The sequence below is a fragment of the Odocoileus virginianus genome, chromosome 10, assembly GCF_023699985.2.
Source record: "Odocoileus virginianus isolate 20LAN1187 ecotype Illinois chromosome 10, Ovbor_1.2, whole genome shotgun sequence".
NCBI classification, from domain to species: Eukaryota; Metazoa; Chordata; class Mammalia; order Artiodactyla; family Cervidae; genus Odocoileus; species Odocoileus virginianus.
Genome location: NC_069683.1, coordinates 31,272,057 through 31,292,558, shown reverse-complemented (window position 1 = coordinate 31,292,558; position 20,502 = coordinate 31,272,057). Strand labels below are relative to the sequence as shown.

General features: G+C 41.8%; 1 protein-coding gene across 2 annotated transcripts in view; it reads right to left on the bottom strand.

Moving 5' to 3' along the window:
• The window catches only part of SYT9 (synaptotagmin 9), a 206,287-nt gene that overhangs the window by 130,019 nt on the left and 55,766 nt on the right, over window positions 1–20,502 (bottom strand). For both annotated transcript variants that reach the window (XM_070473342.1, XM_070473341.1), the window contains exon 2: window positions 8,235–8,586. In XM_070473342.1, the coding sequence (XP_070329443.1) occupies window positions 8,235–8,586 (352 nt within the window). The remainder of the gene's footprint in view (window positions 1–8,234; window positions 8,587–20,502) is intronic.

Genomic DNA, 20,502 nt, shown 5'->3' with positions numbered 1-20,502 from the left:
AATACTAAAAGTGCATCTTCAAGACCTACTAGATGTGCCATCTTGGCACCAATGTCTATGATGGAACATGGGTCCTGTGTCTACACCAGAGCAACCCCTGCCACCCTGCTGCCACTTTTCTCCTGAGCTGGTTGCCTGAGCAGACTCTCTGTGCCTAACAACTTAACTGCGAGGTTTTTGAGTCATGGCTTTGAACTCCTCACAGCAGCATTTTGTCTTATCTCTCATCTGCAAGACTAAACCTGCCATGAACATTTTAATTTAAAATATATGAACTTGGCTGCTTGGCAATGGAACATATTCTGTTTTACTCTCACATTTTCTTAGACATGAAATCTGGAGAGAAATAAATCCTACGTGTTCTGCTCTTCTAACCAGAATGGATTGCCACGGGGTGGAGGGGATGGGCTAGGGAAGGAAGGTATATGCAGAGATTTGTACTTCAAAGATCAAAGTAGGAGCCCATTACCTCAGAATCCAACTGCACAGGAGGACTTCATTCCAAATTCCAAGAGAGCTGAAGATTGTTTTTAAAAATCAAGCACAGGTATGAATACTACTGTCTACCCAAATATTTTACGCAACTAGTTTCAGTCTCAACCTTTTTCCTCCTATTCAGGATCACACATACTATTGGGAAACCAGCTGAATCCAACTGTAAGGAAGTGGCTTAAAGCAGATGGCAAAGACTGTAACAGGCCATGACAGTGCTCACTCCCTGGGGTTTCTTTCACTTCCAATTTCCCTCAGGAAAGAGTGAGTGGTGACTGGAGTTGGGGGCATGGACCAGCAAAGCTCAGAGCAGCCAGAGAACCAGGGTAACCCATCACCCTGCTGCCTAAAGTCGGCAGCTAGAAAGGAGAGCAGGGAGGCTTCCCCCAGGGACACAAAGGAGAAGATGAGGCGGAGGAACTGGAAAATCAATATTCCACAGTTTCCATGGGCTACTTAAACAGAGGCAGGAGGAAAAAGCAAATCAAAAGCAGAAAAGAGTAAAGATAAAGAGCAGAATGTTGTGACCTGAGCTCCCCTTGAGATGAAGGGTCTGAAACAGTCAGTGGAGGTGGGCCACAGTAAAGTAGAGCCCCCTCCCCAGGGTGAGGATCTGGAATTCCGCCTAGGGACGCAGAATGAGTGTAGCAAGGAGGGATGTGTGTCTGAAGCAGGCAGTCCTCTGAGTAGGTCTGGGTAGTCCTGTATTTTGATGTTTTCAGCACTTAATATGCACAATGAATGGAAGGAAAGATGGGCCCCAATGAGGGTGGCCAAGAAGGAAAGCTGAGAAATGGTGTCTTCGGTAAATAAGTCACCCTAATGTTGACTGAGAGGAGCTGGCCCCAGGGCTGGAGCTCTCAGCTTCCTCCACCTCTTGCCCCACTCAAGGTGGGCAGAGGCCATTTTCCTGTTGTGAAACAGGCAAGGAAGAGGACGTCACCATTGGACTTGGCTGTCCCAGACCTGAGCCAGAAGACTGGTGGCTGAGCCTGGAGAAAGTGCAATTTCCAAGTTGACCAACCAAATCTGCAAAGCTGATTTCCTACAACAAGTTCAAAAACACACTTTCAGGCCTGAAGGAATGTGAGCCTGTGCTGATATGAGCCAAGGGTAAGGATAGGTAGGTAGGTGCCTACACACAAAAGGATCCCCCCTTTCCTTCCATCAAATTTGAATTAACCAGTTCCAGCATCCCACTCTGAGTCTCCAAATAAAGTCTCAGTCACCCAAAAAGCCAGCCACCTCAACTGGATCTTTTTTTTTTTTCATTTATTTTTATTAGTTGGAGGCTAATTACTTTACAATATCGTAGTGTCCACTGGATCTTAAGAAAGAGGACATTACTACAGTTCAACAAATTTGAATGTGCGAAGTAAGAGGTCAGGTAGGGAGGAAGGGAGAGAGAGGCAAAGCCTTGTTACTGCCTTTCAGGAAATGCACGGCCAAGGGTGAAGATAGAGTTGTACACTAATGTACGTCAGGGCAGAGGGGATAAGAACTGACTGGATGTTAGGGAGAGGGATAAAGAAAGGCCTCTGACTTGGGAACCTGTCACGGTACTTGGAGACCGTACTTGAGCTGAGCCTGCCTACTTGACCTGGCCTCCCACTTCTCAGCCTCCCCGCTGATGCTCTAGACCTCAATGGGGAAATTAAGTTTTCCTCTTGGGGCCCAGCTCTTCAGCACGAAGGGACCTTCAGCTCTTCTGCCCCAGCAACTTTCTCCTCACACATGCCCACATCTTCCATTCCAGGTTTTGTGTTAAGAACCAGAGTTCAGAATTTCCCTTCCATTGCTGGGTTTCCCATGCAACCACAGACAAGAGTATACTCTTTCATCCTCCCTCATCTCAGGGACCACATCTCAGAGAGGAAACTTGGCTTATCCCTTCCCTGGTTTGGGATACTAGTGTTTTAAGGCTTTGGGGTCCCCAAAGACAGGAAAGAAAGAAGCAAATAGTGACTTCAGAATCATCATGGGTTTCTTTACAAAGTTCAAATCAAGACAATTTGGAAACAGGAAACTGACCTTCCTGGAATCTTCCCTTGTGAAGGAGAGGGGAGGGTTGGGTTGTTCTGAATCACAAATGGACACAGAAGAAGGGGGAGTAGTAGACAAACAGACACAGTTAACTGACTACAACGGCAGGAGGAAATGGGATTCAGAGGCTTACAGAATGAGTGAGATAAGGGAGATGCAGGTATCTGGCCTTGGAGGGTGGAGGTGTGGGCTCAAATGCTGCTACTTACATGAAGCCTGTCTTGCTCCCCCCACCCTCAGCCAAGTTAAAAAGGCTGAAACCTTGGTGTCACCTTCAAATATTTTATTGTTACTAAAATGAGCTTATGTCCACCAACACTTTCTCTATAAAGTGTTCGCGTGTCTAGAGTAAATATATACATGCCATGGACATAATAGTTCCTGATAATTATCCCAGTAGAGAAAACACACATTTATATCTTGTTTCAGGGTCTCATGGAAGTTGAGAGAGGTCTAGGCAACTTTTATTTTTGAAGATGTCAGTTTATTAAAATCTGAAGACATAACTAAAAGACTAATTCAAAACATTATGTTTTAAATGTTTACATCTAATCAATGTTCTCAACATAAAAAATATATATATATATATATATATATATATATATATATATAGCTTAATAAGCCTGTGCTACACCTGGAGTAATTACAACATTTAATCCTAATGTACCGCTTAATGGAGTTGTGGCCAGTAATGACATTTAGAGGACTCAAATTGTCTTTTTTCAATTCTGCCAGAGTATTTCTGTGACTCTACAGATTACTTAGTTCACAGACAAGTTCAAAAGTCTCTGAACTTACTTTTTGACAAATTCAAAAGTAAGGCTCTGAATGAAAGTGAGACCTGGGACAAGTCACCTTCCATTGGTTTCATATCATTACAGGCTCCACTCGGTTTATACTTTTAGTGCTTTGTCATCAGAACACAAGAAAAATGGCCTGATATTGATGAATGCACTTTGTCAGTCATTCATGAAAAATTCCACTATGTGTGAGAGGCTGCACTAGGTGTTAGATACATCAGTTCAATCACTCAGTCATGTCCGACTCTTTGTGACATGGACTGCACCATGCCAGGCCTCCCTGTCCATCACCAACTCCTGGAGTTTGCTCAAACTCATGTCCATTGAGTCAGTGATGCCATCCAAACAAAGATCTCATCCTCTGTTGTCCCCTTCTCCTCCCGACTTCAATCTTTCCCAGCATCGAGTTGGTTCTTCGCATCAGGTGGCCAAAGTATTGGAGTTTCAGCTTTAGCATCAGTCCTTCCAATGAACATTTAGGGCTGATTTCCTCTAGGATGGACTGGTTTGGATCTCCTTGCTCTCCAAGGGACTCTCAAGAGTCTTCTTCAACACCACAGTTCAAAAGCATCAATTCTTCAGCGCTCAGCCTTCTTTATAGTCCAACTCACATCCATACGTGACTATTGGAAAAACCACAGCTTTAACTAGATGGACTTTAGTTGACAAAGTAATGTCTCTGCTTTTTAATAGGCTGTCTAGGTTGGTCATAACTTTTCTTCCAAGGAGCAAGCGTCTTTTAATTTCATGGCTGCAGTTACCATCTACAGTGATTTTGGAGCCCCCCAAAATAAAGTTTGCCATTGTTTCCATTGTTTCCCATCTATTTACCATGAAGTGATGGGACTGGATGCCATGATCTTAGTTTTCTGAATGCTGAGTTTTAAACCAACTTTTTCACTCTCCTCTTGCACTTTCATCAAGAGGCTCTTCAGTTCTTCTTCATTTTCTGCCAAAAGGGTGGTATCATCTGCATATCCAAGGTTATTGATATTTCTCCTGGAAATCTTGATTCCAGCTTGTGCTTCATCCAGCCCAGCGTTACTCATGATGTACTCTGCATATAAGTTAAATAAGCAGCATGACAATGTACAGCCTTGATGTACTCCTTTCCTGATTTGGAACCAGTCTGTTGTTCCATATCCAGTTCTAATTGTTGCTTCCTGACCTACATAAGGAGATGCAAAGCAGATCTGGTCTTTGAACTCACCGAATTCATAGTCTAGAGTGGGATATAGATAATAAACAAACAATTGCATAGTTAGAAATAGATTTTAATCCTGTGAGGAAGTGAAAGTAAGGCAACTTGTAGGAGAATAAAGAGTGGGAAGAAGTGGAGGAAAGAATATGTAATTCAGACAGGTGGTCAGGGAACTCCCTGTAGCTCAGATGGTAAAGAATCTGCCTGCAATGCAGAAGACTTGGGCTTGATCCCTGGGTCAGGAAGATCCCCTGGAGAGGGGAATGACAGCCCACTCCAGTATCCTTGCCTGGAGAATTTCAAGGACAGACCATGGAGTTGCAAAGAGTCGGACACAACTGAGCAACTTTCATTCATTCAGGGAAACTTCTGAGGAGGTGACATCTAAGGTGGAACATTAAGGCTGCAAATGAGCTGGCATGGTAAAGAAAACAGAGAAGCATTCCAAGCTGATAGGATAGCATTTACGAAGGTCCCAGGGCAGGAAAAGGCAGGTATACTGAAGAAAGCAAGAGAGAAGCTAGTGTAGATGGAGATGGAATGTGATGAGCTTTTTCGGGTAGGGTCTCTTAACTGAGTCCAGGCTAGTGGCATCCTCTGGGGTTGTGCCACATGGTGGCCCTGCCTGGAGGTGAGGCCTACAGCTGGTAGCAGGAGACTGTAGCAGTACGACACAGGGCCTTAACAGACCTGATAAGAAGTTTTTGGTGTGGAAATTGAAATTTTTATAAAACGGAAGTGTTATAAAAGAAATTTGAGAAGACTTAAAACAGATTGGACTTTCAGCTTGGGTCATGAATCAGGAAATGGGTTAGATGGTTTTTCAAGGATCCTTCTATTTTGAGGACTCAGGGATTTTCATATATTTGGAGTAGAGACCTTTAAAATGTTCTGGTACTGAAAAGGTCTAAAAAAAAAATATCTACTTTCCCAGGATATTAGGTCATTATACAAAAGGGATTTCATCCAAATAGAAAGGAATTAGCAGGAATTTTGGAGGGTCTAACAGTAACTGAGCCAACCAGAAACAGAAGGCAAACATGCCTGCTCTTGGAAGAACAATCGAAAGTCATCCTGACCAGAAATATTCTTAGAAGATGCAGCAAAATTCATTGTTAGGATGTACCCAAAGGCAGTGGTGGGAGCCATATATATCTAAGCTGAAGGGGCCAGGTGACAGTAGGATTTCCAAAGCAAATGCCATGGCAGAAGCTGTGCCAGTCTCTGTGACAAGTGGGGAGGCCTTAACTGGGAGTCCAAGCGTTGCATGTTCTGAGCTGAGCATGTGCCCAGGGAACTTTGGGACAAATGGTTAACAGCTGCAGGAGGGAAGCAGTAAGAAAGAGACAGCAGTGAGAAAGTAAGGATCATAATGAGAAAGAAGGGAGTAGAAATAATAACTAGCAATGCAGATTGTTTAGAGCCATCTCAGCAAGAGTAATTTCCCCACCCACCGCAAGTATGGAATGAAAAATGCTACTTAAAAAAGGATGTTAAAAATGTTCTGGAGTATCAAGGAAATTTCATTCATTTCCCCCACACTGTCAGTAAAAAGGCTGTGTGTGTGTGTGTGTGTGTTTTATGGCACAACTCTAAAGAATTATAAGACCACATCCTTCTCATTATGGTAAGACCATGAGTCAAAGATATGCATTTCCAGACATAACCCATAGAATCAGGTCAGCAGTAATTTAGATAAGAATGTTTGAAATGCAAAATGATGCAAATTATCATTAGTATTAGGTCAAATGCAGCTGGAAAGAGTTTAGTTGTCATATGGGACTCAAATATTACTAAACAACTTTAGACATCAGAAGAGAGAATTTAATTGCATGACTTCAAAACTAAAATACATCAAAATGTAAATGCAGTAATTCCTTCCCTTGCTCTTTATTTTTGCTTTCCTTCTACCCAGTTTCTATAGGTCAGTGGTAAAGAGATCTACAGTTTTTAGTTTTAAATGGAATATATTTTTTGATATGCAGGTTACATACATATTTTCTAGAATAAACACTAATAATTATAGTGATATGATTGCTATCAATTCTCTAAAATTATGGCAGAGCCCTCAGACCTTTCATCTAATAAAAACACAGCACTGTTACACCATATTGATGGAACCCAGATCAGAGAAATGAACATGCAGAGTAAAACCAAACAGGAGACAATTTCAGTGGAGACTCCATCTGAAAGCCCTACTTACTGAAGCACTGAGAGGATTTTACTATGCGTCTGCACCAATGCACAAACTCCACGGCAGCATCAGACAGAGCTCTAGTTATATTTCAGTCTTAAATCTGAAGAGAAGCCCTAATGATAAAATCTGAAGATTTCTTCTAAACCAAATGGCAAACAACCATCCGTTTCCTCACAGAGGAATATTTTAGATAAAGTTCTTTGATTCAGAATTGGAAATGATGCTAAAATAGGTTTTGGAAAAAATTAAATTACAAACTGTCATATTCCATCCCACTTAATGTGAATGAGCAGAGCCTCTAGGATAAACTTGATTAACATAAAAAGGGTAAAATCTTATTTCTGCTTCTAGAGGACAAATAAAAGAGATTTTAAAAAAAATAACTGCAAACTGTGCTTGTACTTTTCAAATAACAGCACATGCTATTCCTCTAGCTATCACTCAAGCAAATATTTTCATTTTAAAGAAAGTTGCTTTCTTAGTCTCTTTTCCTGAAGCGTTATTGAGAGTGAATTTTTATATACAGTGATTCAGAATTGGCAGCTTAGCCTCAAAGCTATCTTTATGCATCAGAGTCCGGGTAGAGGCAGGGCTCGGTGATGATGATGATAATGACAGCATCACCAAAAACAAAACAGCAGCTCACAGTGTGTGGAGCAGCCACTAGGTGCAGGTCTGTGCAAGGCATGTGATGTGCATGTTATCATCTCATTCTCAAAACCACCTATCACTGTTCCTCTTACACAAGAGGAAACAGAAACAGATGAAGGTTAAATAATCTGTCCAATATCACATTTGGAGGTAAAGCTAGTTCACTGGACCAAAGAGCCCTTGCTTTTTATCGCCGCACGGTATTATTTCTCTACAATGCAAAAGCACGAAGATCCAGCCCGTGGAAAGACAGTGACACTAGGCCTAGGTACTCTGTAGTCCTTGAAAAGCCTGGAGACGGACAAAGACCTTCAGCCACCGTGTGGACTCTATGGAGACCCTGTGTGTGACAGCTGGGCTAGGCTAGAGGCACAGGGAATTAATTTCATAGCACTGCAAGAGTAACATGGAAGAGAGGGTAAAAACTTGGGCTCTGGTGGTGTTTGAACAAGGGTTCAAACCTTGTCCTAGGTGCTTACCAACTTATGACTTTGTTTCTTAATTTCCTTAAGTTTCTTCTTCTGTGAGATGAAAATGATAATAGGATCTGTTTCACACAAAGTTGTGAGCAATGAAAAAATAATACAAATAAAATTCTTGGACAGTCCTTAACATGGAAAGTATTAGCAATGTTAACTACTGTTAATATGAGCTAAGGAGAGATTAAGCAGTGCTCAGGAACCTGACTGGAGTATAGGAAGCATCACGTTTTCCCACATTCATGTCTCTGATACCAAAGGGACATGTGAAAGGTTACAGGCTCTTTGTCTAAATCAATGCCATTGCTGCCAAGAGAAGGAAGCAGGGCAGCGCTTGCCTTGCATCCAGAAAGGAAGGGGGCAGTACTGACCGAGCTGATGAGGTTGGCTCTGTGATTTGGCGTTGCACGCGGATGCCATGGGCATAGTTGTCCTGGTCCCCCGTCTGGGTTGAGAGGGGAATGTCGGGGGAGGTGTGACTGATCTTCATGGAGGAGTCTGGACAAGGGGTGGGAGGGTCTAGGAAGCCCTCACTGTTCTCCTGCTCATTGGTCTCTGTGTCCGTGTAGTTAAGAGGCTCCTGGTTGTTGTCTTTGCTACTAGAGAACAGGCCTCGTTCTCGCCACGGAACCCAGCAGAGTTTCCAAGACACGAAGAGAGACACACCAAAGAGAGCGAGGCCACAGGCAGTGACTACAAGGGTCAGCAGGCTCACTGAGATATCTGCAAAGAAGCAAAGATCAAAGGTCAGTGGGATTGCTCCTCCCGTGCCCACCTACTGCAGGGTGTGGGCAGAGCCCTCTCATTCATGCATCCCCAGGAGTGACGGCGGAAGGCCAGGCCTGGGATACTGTTGAATCACCTGGGATGCATGCTGAATGTCCCTGCTGATTCTGAGGCAGGGACAATCAGGATTCAGACACAAGCATAGAGATGTAACATGCACGCATGTTTAGAAACAAATAGCCTGTGATAGCAAGAGACAGGGTGTGTTCAGAGGACCAGAAATACCCTGCAAGGCAACTGAGACCCTGTCCCCTCAGCAATAAAAATCACTGATATTCTGGGAGTAGAGTGGTTTCAACTATCATTAAAAATTCCTCTGTCATCTCAGAGAGCAATATAATTTAGGAGTCATTTAAGTAATATCTTTTTTAAAACAAGAGAAAACTACAGTGCTTTTCCCTCTCTTTTTGATATGAGCTTTTAAGGGCCATTGCTGCATTTTGCAGCTCAAGTCCTCTCAAGCCTCAAGAATACCCACCACTCGGTGGTCAGGTGCCCAGGACCGGGGGACAAGAGTCATAGTTTGGGTTTCTCCAGTAGCAGAGCTGAGACAAGTATTCAAGAGCAAGAGGTTTATTTAGAAGGTGAAGAAAACATAGGTAGGGGAGTAGGGAAGTGACCCAGTTAGAAGAGGGAAGCAATTCAGGGGTGTAAGAAAGTAGCCAGTAAGGCGGGGGGGGGGGGAGGGGGGGGGACGCGCAGCTTTGTCAAGCCAGCTACCAGAGTGGAGGAACAGAGATTAAACTGCTGCAGAGGGTCCGCAGCCCACTGGGCTGTTTATAACATCAACCCCCTTCAGTCACTGATTTGAGGGCAGCTCTCAAGGGGCATCTGCTATGTGGGTGGCAAAGCAAGTTTCTGTGGCCAGAAAATTTCCACATTTCAAATAATGCAGGGCTGGCCTAGGTCAGTAGGCAGATGCTCAAGGGCCAAAGGAGAGGGGTGGTGAGGGCAACAACAACATCTGCTACACGGAGCACGGCCCCACGGCCTCAGCCACGGTCCAAGGCAGTGCAGCGTCTACTGGGTGTGCGCCCGACTCCTGGAACAGAGCCCATCGCTCTCCAGGCTTCCACCCCACCCTACAGGAGAGCCAGGAAGAGGCTGAGGCATCAGCCTGAACTTATTCCTGGCACTGTGCTGCTATAAACTTCTTCCTTAAAGGATACCCCTACCTGCCCTTACTGAGCTATGTTACAGTCTGAGGCCCCAAGGATTCCTCCCAGGTTCTGCCTTTACTGTCCATCATTAATATTTGCATTGCTTCAGCCGAAGCTTTCTTGATGTCCATTAATGCCAGGAACTGTGCTAGGCTTTGGAGACACAATGGAGAACATGATAGACACACTCTAACCTTCATAGACTCCTATTCTAGTGAAGGGGAAAATTAGGAATCAGTTACCTAACAGTCACAATGTCAACAATCCACAGCACGCCAATGATCCATGACATGAGACAGCTGAGGCATGCTTGTGAACCCATCACTTTCCTAAGGAATCAAGCAGACCCCCTACTGTCTGTGCACTTTTCAACATGATTCTTAAGGTACTTGATCATTCTTATGAAATGATAAGACAATTTCTTCATGAAAAATTGCCCTTGACAGAAAGCCAGCTGCCAGGGCTGGTGATGGATCTGATGTATCTTCTCTATGCCTCCCAATCAATCTTTGCCCTTGTGGTGAAACATCATATCTCTGTTTGGAAACACAGGGGTTCCAGTTTCAACACTGGTAGTTGAGCTCAAAATCTTTGCTTATCCCATTTCTCTTCAAATATCACTGAATAAGGATAAGCAAACTATATAACTATGGAAAACAAGGACAGATACTCTCTATCTAACACTGAGGAATTTCTGGGATTGTTTTAAATGAAAAACCAATCAGGGCTGAACACTTAACATAAGCCAGTGAAGGACAGGGAAGCCTGGCATGCTGCAGTCCACAGGGTTGCAAAGAGTTGGACACGACAGAGCGACTGAACAACAAAAAAATAACAATGAAGAAATGCTGAGGGAAAAACAAAAATTAAAAAATCTCAGGTGGAGAGCAAAAAAGGCAGGGATGAGGGAAAGGGAAGACAGTTGAGGGGGGCAAAGTAAAGGGCACTAGAAATCGCACACCATGGCGCCGCAAGATGAGGAGGGAGAGAACGTGGTTTGGCCACAGACTCTACTTGGTTCTGACAGCTCACACAGCAGGATGGAAAATTTGTTGATGAAAACTTCTATGATAGGTGGTAGTACTAGGGGTGTAGGGAAGGCGGAAACCCCTCCCAGTCAATCGGGCTGCCACAGCAAAGATCAACCTCTACCAACTCCAATGAACTCTAAAAATAAAGCAATCCCTACAACACAGTGAAACCCCTTAAAACATTTTGTAATCCAAACAGAGGCAAAACCCCTTCTCTGCATCATGTTAAACACTTCAGCACCAACCTGACACACACACCACCAGGAGGATGGCAGAGACTGGATACACTGGAAGGCAGTAAGGTTAGAAGTGTGATGTGACAATTATATATTATCATTTACCAAAGATTCACTCTTCCACACCACAGTGCCCCCACCAACGAGGGAGCATAAATCTCAAACCCTTGACATTGGTCTTGGCTACATGATTCACACTGGTCAATAAAGTATGTGTAGATATGGCCCATGCCACTTTGGAGCAGAGGATTATTGGGCTCCCACCTTCTGCCATGAAAAGAAGGCAGCTGATATTTCAGCCTAGGTGCCACAATGGAAGACTTGTGGTGCAGGCCCAGAGTCCAGAATGAAAAGCAAATTTAAACCTGATGCACAGACTGAGCAGGACAGCAAAATGATCCATAGATCCATGAGCGAAACTTAAACAGTTGATGTTTTATTTAAGTCACCAGGATTTTGAATGTGTTTGTCCCTACAGCAAAAAGTTGACTAATAAACTAGATCATATAATTTACTGTCCAAGACTAAGATATTTTTAGGAAGGAAAAGAGGTGAAATCAATAATCACATTGACAAGAGACTTTACCCAGGATTGTCTAGGCCTATGGTCACCCTGCATTCAGAATCCTACTTGAGCTCTGAACTCATCCGCTTGGTACAATATGGCCTCTCAGGGTTTACTTGGCATTGACAACATGCTAAATAGAGTAAATCCTAGATCTATTTCCGCTAGTCACCATAGGGCCTGACTCAGCTCAAGAACTGTTCCAGCTTGTTAGCTGACTCTCAGCTCATGTACCCCCAAACCACCTTTCTCCCAAGTCCAGTAATGGGAGATCCATGAAAGCAGGGGTTTGTCTGTCCCTCTTAGGGCTGAATCCCAAGCATTTAAAGGGCGCCTGAAACACTGCACACATTCACTGTACGTTTGATGCAGCCCACCAGAGAGTCCTGTGGTCACCTCCAAGTCTACCGTAGGTGAAGGCTGCGTGGCCCGTAAGCTCCAGGGGCCACTAGTCACATTCATAGTTGTTGACAGACGTCTGTGGATCCCAGGTACTACAGAAAATAACTGGCAAACAGCAAGAGGGGCTTTTCCTCATTTGCACAAAGGTGCCCTACAGGTGAGCAAGGGGCCAGAGAGCACCAGGAGAAACCAACAGTGACTTACACAGCCACGCCAACCACTAAGTGCAGTCATCAGGACTTCTTGATAGCAAACAGCTCAGGGTACTCTTCACACACTCTACTTGTACTTTTCTCTCTTTTTTCAGAAAGAAGTACTAGAAAGCTGCTTCAGCCTCACTAAGGCCACACATACCACCCACCTCAGGAAACAAAGAGCGAGATCTCATTTAGAACCACAAAATAGCTTTTTTCAGAAAAGAAGTTATTGCTTAAGTAAGGTGGTAGGTACATGGCCATTTGTTTTATTATTGATTTTTAAACTACATGTATTATACACACACACACACATATATTCTTTGGCACTGACATATATTTTATAATAAAAATTGAAAAAAGTAAATAGTACCATCAAAAAGTTATTACTCTAAAGACAATTCTTCTGAAAAACAGAAAAGTGTAATTGGTCCTTCTGTCCAAGAGTCAAGAGAATAACCAGCTGGTGATCCAGGATGAAATGAGGCACATGGTAGGTAATGCAGCTGGGATCCAGATCCTCAGAGGTGCTGCTGGTTGGGGGGACTGTGCCTCAGTCTGTACCCAGAGCTGCTGAAGAACACCCCTTCAGAGAAGAGGCAGAGTGGCGTGGCGTGCCATCACCTGACCATCAGAACCCTCTTCTGCAGGCCACTAGCCCTCGCTATAGGACATGAAGTACTGCAGCAACAACCCTGGGCCCTGGACACAAGGTACTGGGACACCCCTAGACCCAGCAGACATCCCAGCCGGACACCTCTGATTCCAAGAGATCCCTGAAAGCCTGAAGACTTGTTCTAGAATGACAAATATTATTGTCCAACGAACACATGGCTGGAACACCTACACATCACATGGAAAGGAACAGTAGTTGCCCTGCTGAACTGTGAAAGGATGGGAAAAACGTGTAAACTGATGACAAAAACAGAATCATAGGACAAAATCAGCAACTTGAAAGAGGCTAACCCAGCAGAGCCATCAGAATAAATGATCTCTGACATAAAACAAATCAATGTGAGAGAAAAATTAACTCATATATTCAGTGAGATGTTTAAAATTGTGGCCAAGAGAGATAAGTATGGCTGTAGCAGTAACCAGAATCAGACACCCCTGAGATCTCACCTGGTGTAACTATGAGGAGATTGTAGCCCTAGAACTCCAGAGCCAGCCACGTTATCACAAGAGGAAAGGCATTTTCAGCCAGCAGTGACTCAGAAAATATGTGATTCATGTACCCTTTCCTGCATACGATCTATGGAATTCTCCAAATACACAAGTAAAATTTTATGTTAGAATAGAGAACCCAAGAAGGGAAGAGCTTTCTAGATAAGACATATACTTAGATACTAGATATCACAAGAATTCATGATAAGCAAAGAAAACAGTAAAAAGTGTATTAAAACTAATTGATGGCTTTGAGGATATAAAGTTTAACAGAACTGTAAAGGAAAAAATCCACTTAAAAGAGCAAAGGAATTGTAACTACATTCACTTAAAATTCCAACAATTTCAACAAAATGTGGGAAAAGGAAGAAGGAAAGAAGGAAAAACAAATTAAATGGCCTACACTGTTAGCAGGGAGAGAGGACAGATGACAGATAACTTCAACTTGATGCTGATAAGGAAATTAGGTGCCAATATGTACATAAAATATTAAAGGGAGATAGTGACTCATAATGGTGCATATGCATACATATTTATGCATATATATCCTCTCCTTTCTGAGACAACCCTCACCCCATTAAATAATATGAAACAAAAAGCATAAACTCACAAAAAAAAACAGCATGGGATGATTAGCAGTTTGCTGTGCTGTGCTTAGTCGCTCAGTCGTGTTTGACTCTTAGCAGCCTCAGGGACTGCAGCCCGCCAGACTCCTCTGTCCATGGGGATTCTCCAGGCAAGAACAGAGTGGGTTGCCATGCCCTCCTCTAGGGGTTTTCCCAACCCAGAGATCAACCCAGGTCTCCCACATTGCAGGTGGATTCTTCACTGCCTGAGCCACCAGGGAAGCCCTCATATGGGCTCAGGATAGAGACATTTCCAATACGGCAGTAGCTAAGACTAAGATGTTGAGCTGAAAACAAGAGCAGTGACTGAAAATCTTCCCCAAATACTGTCCAGTATGTCTACGGAGAAATCAAGGCGACTAGTGCAAGAATTGGTACCCAAGAACAGAAGTCTCCATATTCTTGCAAAAAATGGAACCCCATAAAGACCCCTTTAAGTAAATCTTGACTGTTAAAATCTCACTCACAGATGCACAGCCTTACACCCAGCTTTTCTACTGCCTCACTCTTAAATACAACTATGTTCCTTGGAAGAATAACTATAACAAATCTAGACAGTGTATTAAAAAGCAGAGATGTCACTCTGCCGACAAAGACGCATATGGTCAAAGCTATGACTTGTTTCTAGTAGTAGTCAAGTATGGATGCGAAAGTTGGACCATAAAGAAGATGGAGTGCTAAAGAATTGATGCTTTCGAACTGTGGTGCTGAAGAAGACTCTTGAGAGTCCTGTGGACAGCAAGGAGATCAAACCAGTCAATCCTAAAGGAAATCAACCCTGAATATTCCTTGGAAAGACTGGTGCTGAAGCTGAAGCTCCAATACTTTGACCACCTGATGCAAAAGAGCTGACTCACTGGAAAAGACTCTGATGCTGGGAAAGATTGAGGGCAAGAGGACAAGGAGGCAACAGAGGATGAGATAGCTGGATGACATCACTGACTCAGTGGACATGAGTTTGAGCAAACTCAGGGATATAGTGAAGGACAAGAAAGCTTGGCATGCTGCAGTTCATGGGGTTGCAGAGTCAGGACTGAACAACAACAACAAAGCTTCAAAGAATTGCCAGCCATATAGAGAAATCTTAGAGCAACATCAACATATAGAAGAAAAAAAGAAAAAGATGTTCCCAGAGAAAACAGAGATTAAGAAGGAAACAGGAACTTTTAAAACATTTCAATCATAGGAAATTTCCATGATCTATTTCCTCCTTAAAACAAGGGTAGACTACTAGAATGAAATGGAGAAGAAAATAAGACAATCTTCTTAGAAAAAAAAATGATTGCTAAAACAAATAAAAAATTCAAAAGAGGGTAACAAAAGGTTCAGAAAACTTAGGCAAAATTATGGTAAAATTATTTCTACATTAAAAACCACATGGAGATAGAGCAAACCATTTCTGCTGGGATGAAATTAGAGGAGACTTTCACTTCCATGTTAACTTTTTATAAAGAGTAAATATTACTGAGAAAAAAATGAAAAACATTTTTTAAGCTGCTATAGTAATGAAGTACATGTGGCAGTACATTCAGGTGAACTTGAGTTGGCAATCTCCAAACATTTCTGAAAAACAGTCCTTATTTAACTCTGCCCCTTGGTTTATGAAGAGCAAAGCAGTGAATATCATGACAATCATTACAAAAATGATAATCTCAGTTTCTCAGTTCCCCAGCACAGTTTTCCCTCCAGGTCACACCCATAAAATCCCTTGTCTACTCATCTTTGTTCAGGCTTTTAGATTCATGGACAAAATATCAGGAGACTGACACATGTTAGCAACTTTTTATCTTGCTAATACCTATTTTAAACTTACAACTTAAACTTACAACTCTTTACTCTCATGGTCATTTCATACAAGAAGGGATGCTGTAACACCAGAAACAAATGACATTCCCTTAAAATACTATATTGAGCTTTATGAATAAAATTATTACACTGTCCTTATTTTGTTAATTGCTTCAGAGTTGTGAGAACTTTGAACTTTTATTTTGTATTGGGGTATAGTTGAGTAACAATGTTGTAACAGTTTCGGGTAAACAGCATAGGGAACTCAGCCATAGGTATACATTCATCCATTCTCCCTCAAACTCCCCTCCGATCCAGGCTGCTACATAACATTGAGCAGAGTTCTATGTGCTATACAGTAGGTCCTTGTTGGTTTTCATTTTAAACAAAGCAGTGTGTACAAGTCCATACCAAACTCTCTAACTATCCCTTCCCCTCATCCATCCCTCGGGCAACCAAAAGTTCGTTCTCTAAGTCGGAGAGTCTCTGTTCATTTTGTAAGTACATTCATTTATATAACTTTAGATTACACATATAAGGGATGTCATACAATATTTCTCCTTCTCTGACTGACTTTACTCAGTATGATAATCTCTAGGTCCACCCATGTTGCTGCAAATGGCATTGTTTCATTCTTTTCAATGACTGAGTAATATTCTATTGTATGTATGTACTACATCTTCTTTATAAACTCCTGTCAATGGACATTTAGGGTGCTCCCATGTCTTGGCTATTGTAAACAGTGCTGCAGTGACCACTAGGGTGCATGTATTCTTTCAGATCATGTTTTTCTCTGGATATATGCCCAGGAATAGGATTGCAGGGTCATATGGTAGCTCTATTTTTAGTCTTTTAAGGAACCTCCTTACTGTTCTCCATAGCGGTGGTACCAATTTACATTCCCACAAACAGTGTAGGGGCAGGCTTCCCTTCTCTCCATGCCCTCTCCAGCATTTGTTGTTTGTGGATTTTTTTGATGATAGCCATTCTGGCTGATGTGAGGGGATACCTAATTGTAGTTTTATTTGCAAACATCTTCTCATGTGTCTCTTGACCATCTATGTCTTCTTTGGAAAAATGTCTATTTAGGTCTTCTGCCTATTTGTTGATTGGGTTGTTTGTTTTGGTGTTTGCATCATGAGCTGTTTGTAAATTCTCAAGACTAATCCCTTGTTGGTCACATTATTTGCAAATATTTTCTCCCAATCTGTGGGTCGTCTTTATGTTTATTATTTCCCTTGCTGTGCAAAAGATTTTGAGTTTAATTAGGTCCCATTTGTTTACTTTTGTTTTTATTTCCATTATTCTGGAAGACAGATCAAAAAAGATAAAACTGTCATTTATGTCAGAGGGTGTTCTGTTTTTCTCTTATAGTGTCTGGTCCCACATTTAGGTCTTTAATCCTTTTTGAGCTTATTTTTGTGTATGATGCTAAATAATGATCTAGTTTCATTTTTTTATATATAGCCGTCTAGCTGTCCCAGCATCATTTGTTGAAGAGACTGTCTTTCCAACACTGTGTAGTTTTGCCTTCTTTGTCATATATTAATTGACGATAAGTGCATGAGCTTATTTCTGGGCTTTCTATCCTGTTCCATTGATCTATATTTCTATTTTTTGTACAAGTATCATGCTGTTTTGATATTTGTAGCTATGTAGTATAATTCAAAGTCAGGGAGCCTGAATCACCTCCAGCTCCATTTTTCTATCTCAAGATTGCTTTGGCTATTCAGAGTCTTTTGTGTCTCCATACAAATTCTGAGATCTTTTTGGTCTAATTCTGTGAAAAATGCCATTGGTAACTTGATAAGGATTGCAATGAATCTGTAGATTGCCTTGGGTAGTATAGTTATTTTGACAATATTGATTCTTCCAATCCATGAACATGGTATATTGTTCCATCTGTTTGTGTCTTCTCAGAGCTGTGAGAACTCTGTCCTGCATAAATAAGGCAGTGGAGATTGGGAACTACTGCCCTAGTCCGTTGAATGTCAGTCCTGCCCCATCTCTACTTCTTATGACAACAGTGTAGCTCAGGGCAAAACAGGAAAATAGATGACATTTTTGATATCCACCCAGTCTTCTTGTCCTAAGCTCCACACTTTAACTGCTCTCTCAACCTTGTATTGTCCCAGAAGACTGGAATTTTCAAAGGGATTATATTGGAAACTCAAGACTTGATGTCTGTGTCTAGTCCTCTCACTGCCATAGAGACTTAGGGTGATAGCACAGAAGACCCAGTGAAGATGCTCAGAATGAGTCAAGGTGTTTCCAGGGCAGGCAGAGGAAACCTCGAATTACAAATTGAGGAGGGAAACAAAAAAGATCAGAGCTGGAAAAAAGGTGCTGAGCATTGAGACTGAGGTAGATGGGACATAAAAAGGGACAGGAAACTCATGGTCAGAACCTGGGATGACAGGCACTGGTTTAAAAGGATGGTGCAAAATGAAGTAAAGCAGGTAGCTCAAGATCACTGATACATTCACTAACATATGATTTACCTTTCTGCAAAAGGATTTGAGACAGCTTAAAAAATATAACGCAGTGCAGTAAGAGAAACTTTCCAAGGAAATCAGGGCCAAAGAAAAATAAAAGTAAAATAAAGATGAAGTCAGGGGGAAGTAAATTAGCCAAAATTCATATATGAGGTTTTGTAAAGTTGCCAGAGGTGGCTACAGAATTGGCTCCCAACATCCCATGTATCACAGAAAAGAAGAAATATAACCAAGGATATGATTTAGCATCTAGAAAACTACAATTAAGAAATACTTAAAAAAAATACTTGAGACAATGAAAATCTGCGCTAGCAATGTAATGATATTAGAGGTTATTATTAATTACTTTTAGATATGCTAATTGAATTGTGGTTATGTTGTATAGACAGATATGTAAACATTCAAATGATATCATGTCTGGAATTTACTTCAAATTAAAGATAAATTAAGATTGGCCACAGGTTAATTACTCTTGAAACTGAGTAATGAGTATATGTGGCTTATTATATTATTCTCTCTACTTCTGAATATGTTTGACAAATTCCTAACAAAAAACAAAACATGTTTTGGTTGGAGAAAATGTTGATTTCTGACTTCAGTCTTAGACATTCCCATTTAACAGGTCTTGGGTGAGATTCCTTTAATCTCCACTTTTAACAAGCATCTCAAATCTCAGATTAACCTGATGCCAACAGTCTCCAGACAACACTGAGTAAACAAGACCAAGTAAACATTGTATATATGGTTCAGAACACGAGATGCTTGCCTAAAACAGCTGTGTCTTGGGGGCCTAATAAAGACAAAACTGGGAAATTCAGTTAGACAATCAGGCCATGGAGAACCTGAAGATATCACATGGTAGCTTGTAGGGAAAGTGACAATGTAATTAGATGGAGGAAACAGCCAAGACTACACAGCTCTGATGATGAGATGTTAGGTGTTTCAGGGAACCAAATCAATGTGGAAACACTGTACTAGAATAAACCTTAGAAGTCATCCAAAACAGTATCAGAATTCCCTCATCAACAGTCCCTTCCATATGACCATAAGGACTTTACTTGAATACATTATTTCTGTATTTTTTTAAACTTAATGCAATGAGCATGTATTACTGTGCAATTTTAAAGGTAATAATAATAATAATAATAATAATAATAATAAAATTATTACATTCAAAAATCACAGAAGTCTGGAGTTACTCAGTGAAGGGGAACTTAGTCCCCCCAATACCTCAATAGCCCAGAGGGTTCTGAGTGGTGACCTTTATCTTAGATAAAAAGTACATAATAGATGCTAGGCTACAATAAAATGCTTTAGTGTTTAAATACTTGAATCTAAGTTGTCTGGGAACTATGATCTTGCAGAAACCTTGCTCTTTAATACACTGTAAGGTACCAAAGCACACTAGTAGAAACACAAGTTCTAGAAACACATAGCCAAGGTCTGCAGCCCAACATCAGTTGTGCAACATAAATCTCTTGGTATTCTGTTTTCTCACAGCAGCGTTAGGATAATAATACTATTTATCCCTTAGAGTTGTTTAGAAAGGTACTGGCAGTCAATAAATGTAAGTTACTGTTTTTTTAATGAGGTGTCTCAGGATTCACCCACTCCATATCTAGACTTATTTTTACTGCCAAGAAGTGGTCACCATGGTTAATGAATAGCAAGGCTTCCCACAGCTTTATGAAATGGGCCAGCAACAAGCAAATATTAAGCCCCAAATGGTGCTTACTGAGCTGAATAATGGAGAATAAGAGAAAGAGCTTCTATTGAGCACCTGATATTTGCTAAGGACCATATCCTGGGTGTTCATTGGAAGGACTGATGCTGAAGCTGAAACTCCAATACTTTGGCCACCTCATGCAAAGAGTTGACTCATTGGAAAAGACCCTGATGCTGGGAGGGATTGGGGGCAGAAGGAGAAGGGGACGACAGAGGATGAGATGGCTGGATGGCATCACCGACTCGATGGGCATGAGTTTGAGTAGACTCCGGGAGTCAGGGATGGACAGGGAGGTCCGGCGTGCTGCGATTCATGGGGTTGCAAAGAGTCAGACACGACTGAGCGACTGAACTGAACTGAACTGATACCATGGACACAAAGTAAATAAGACTAGATCCTGCCCTCAAGGAATCACTAGTCCTTTCAGTAATGCTACTGAAAACCAGAAGTGAGGGATATATAACCCAAT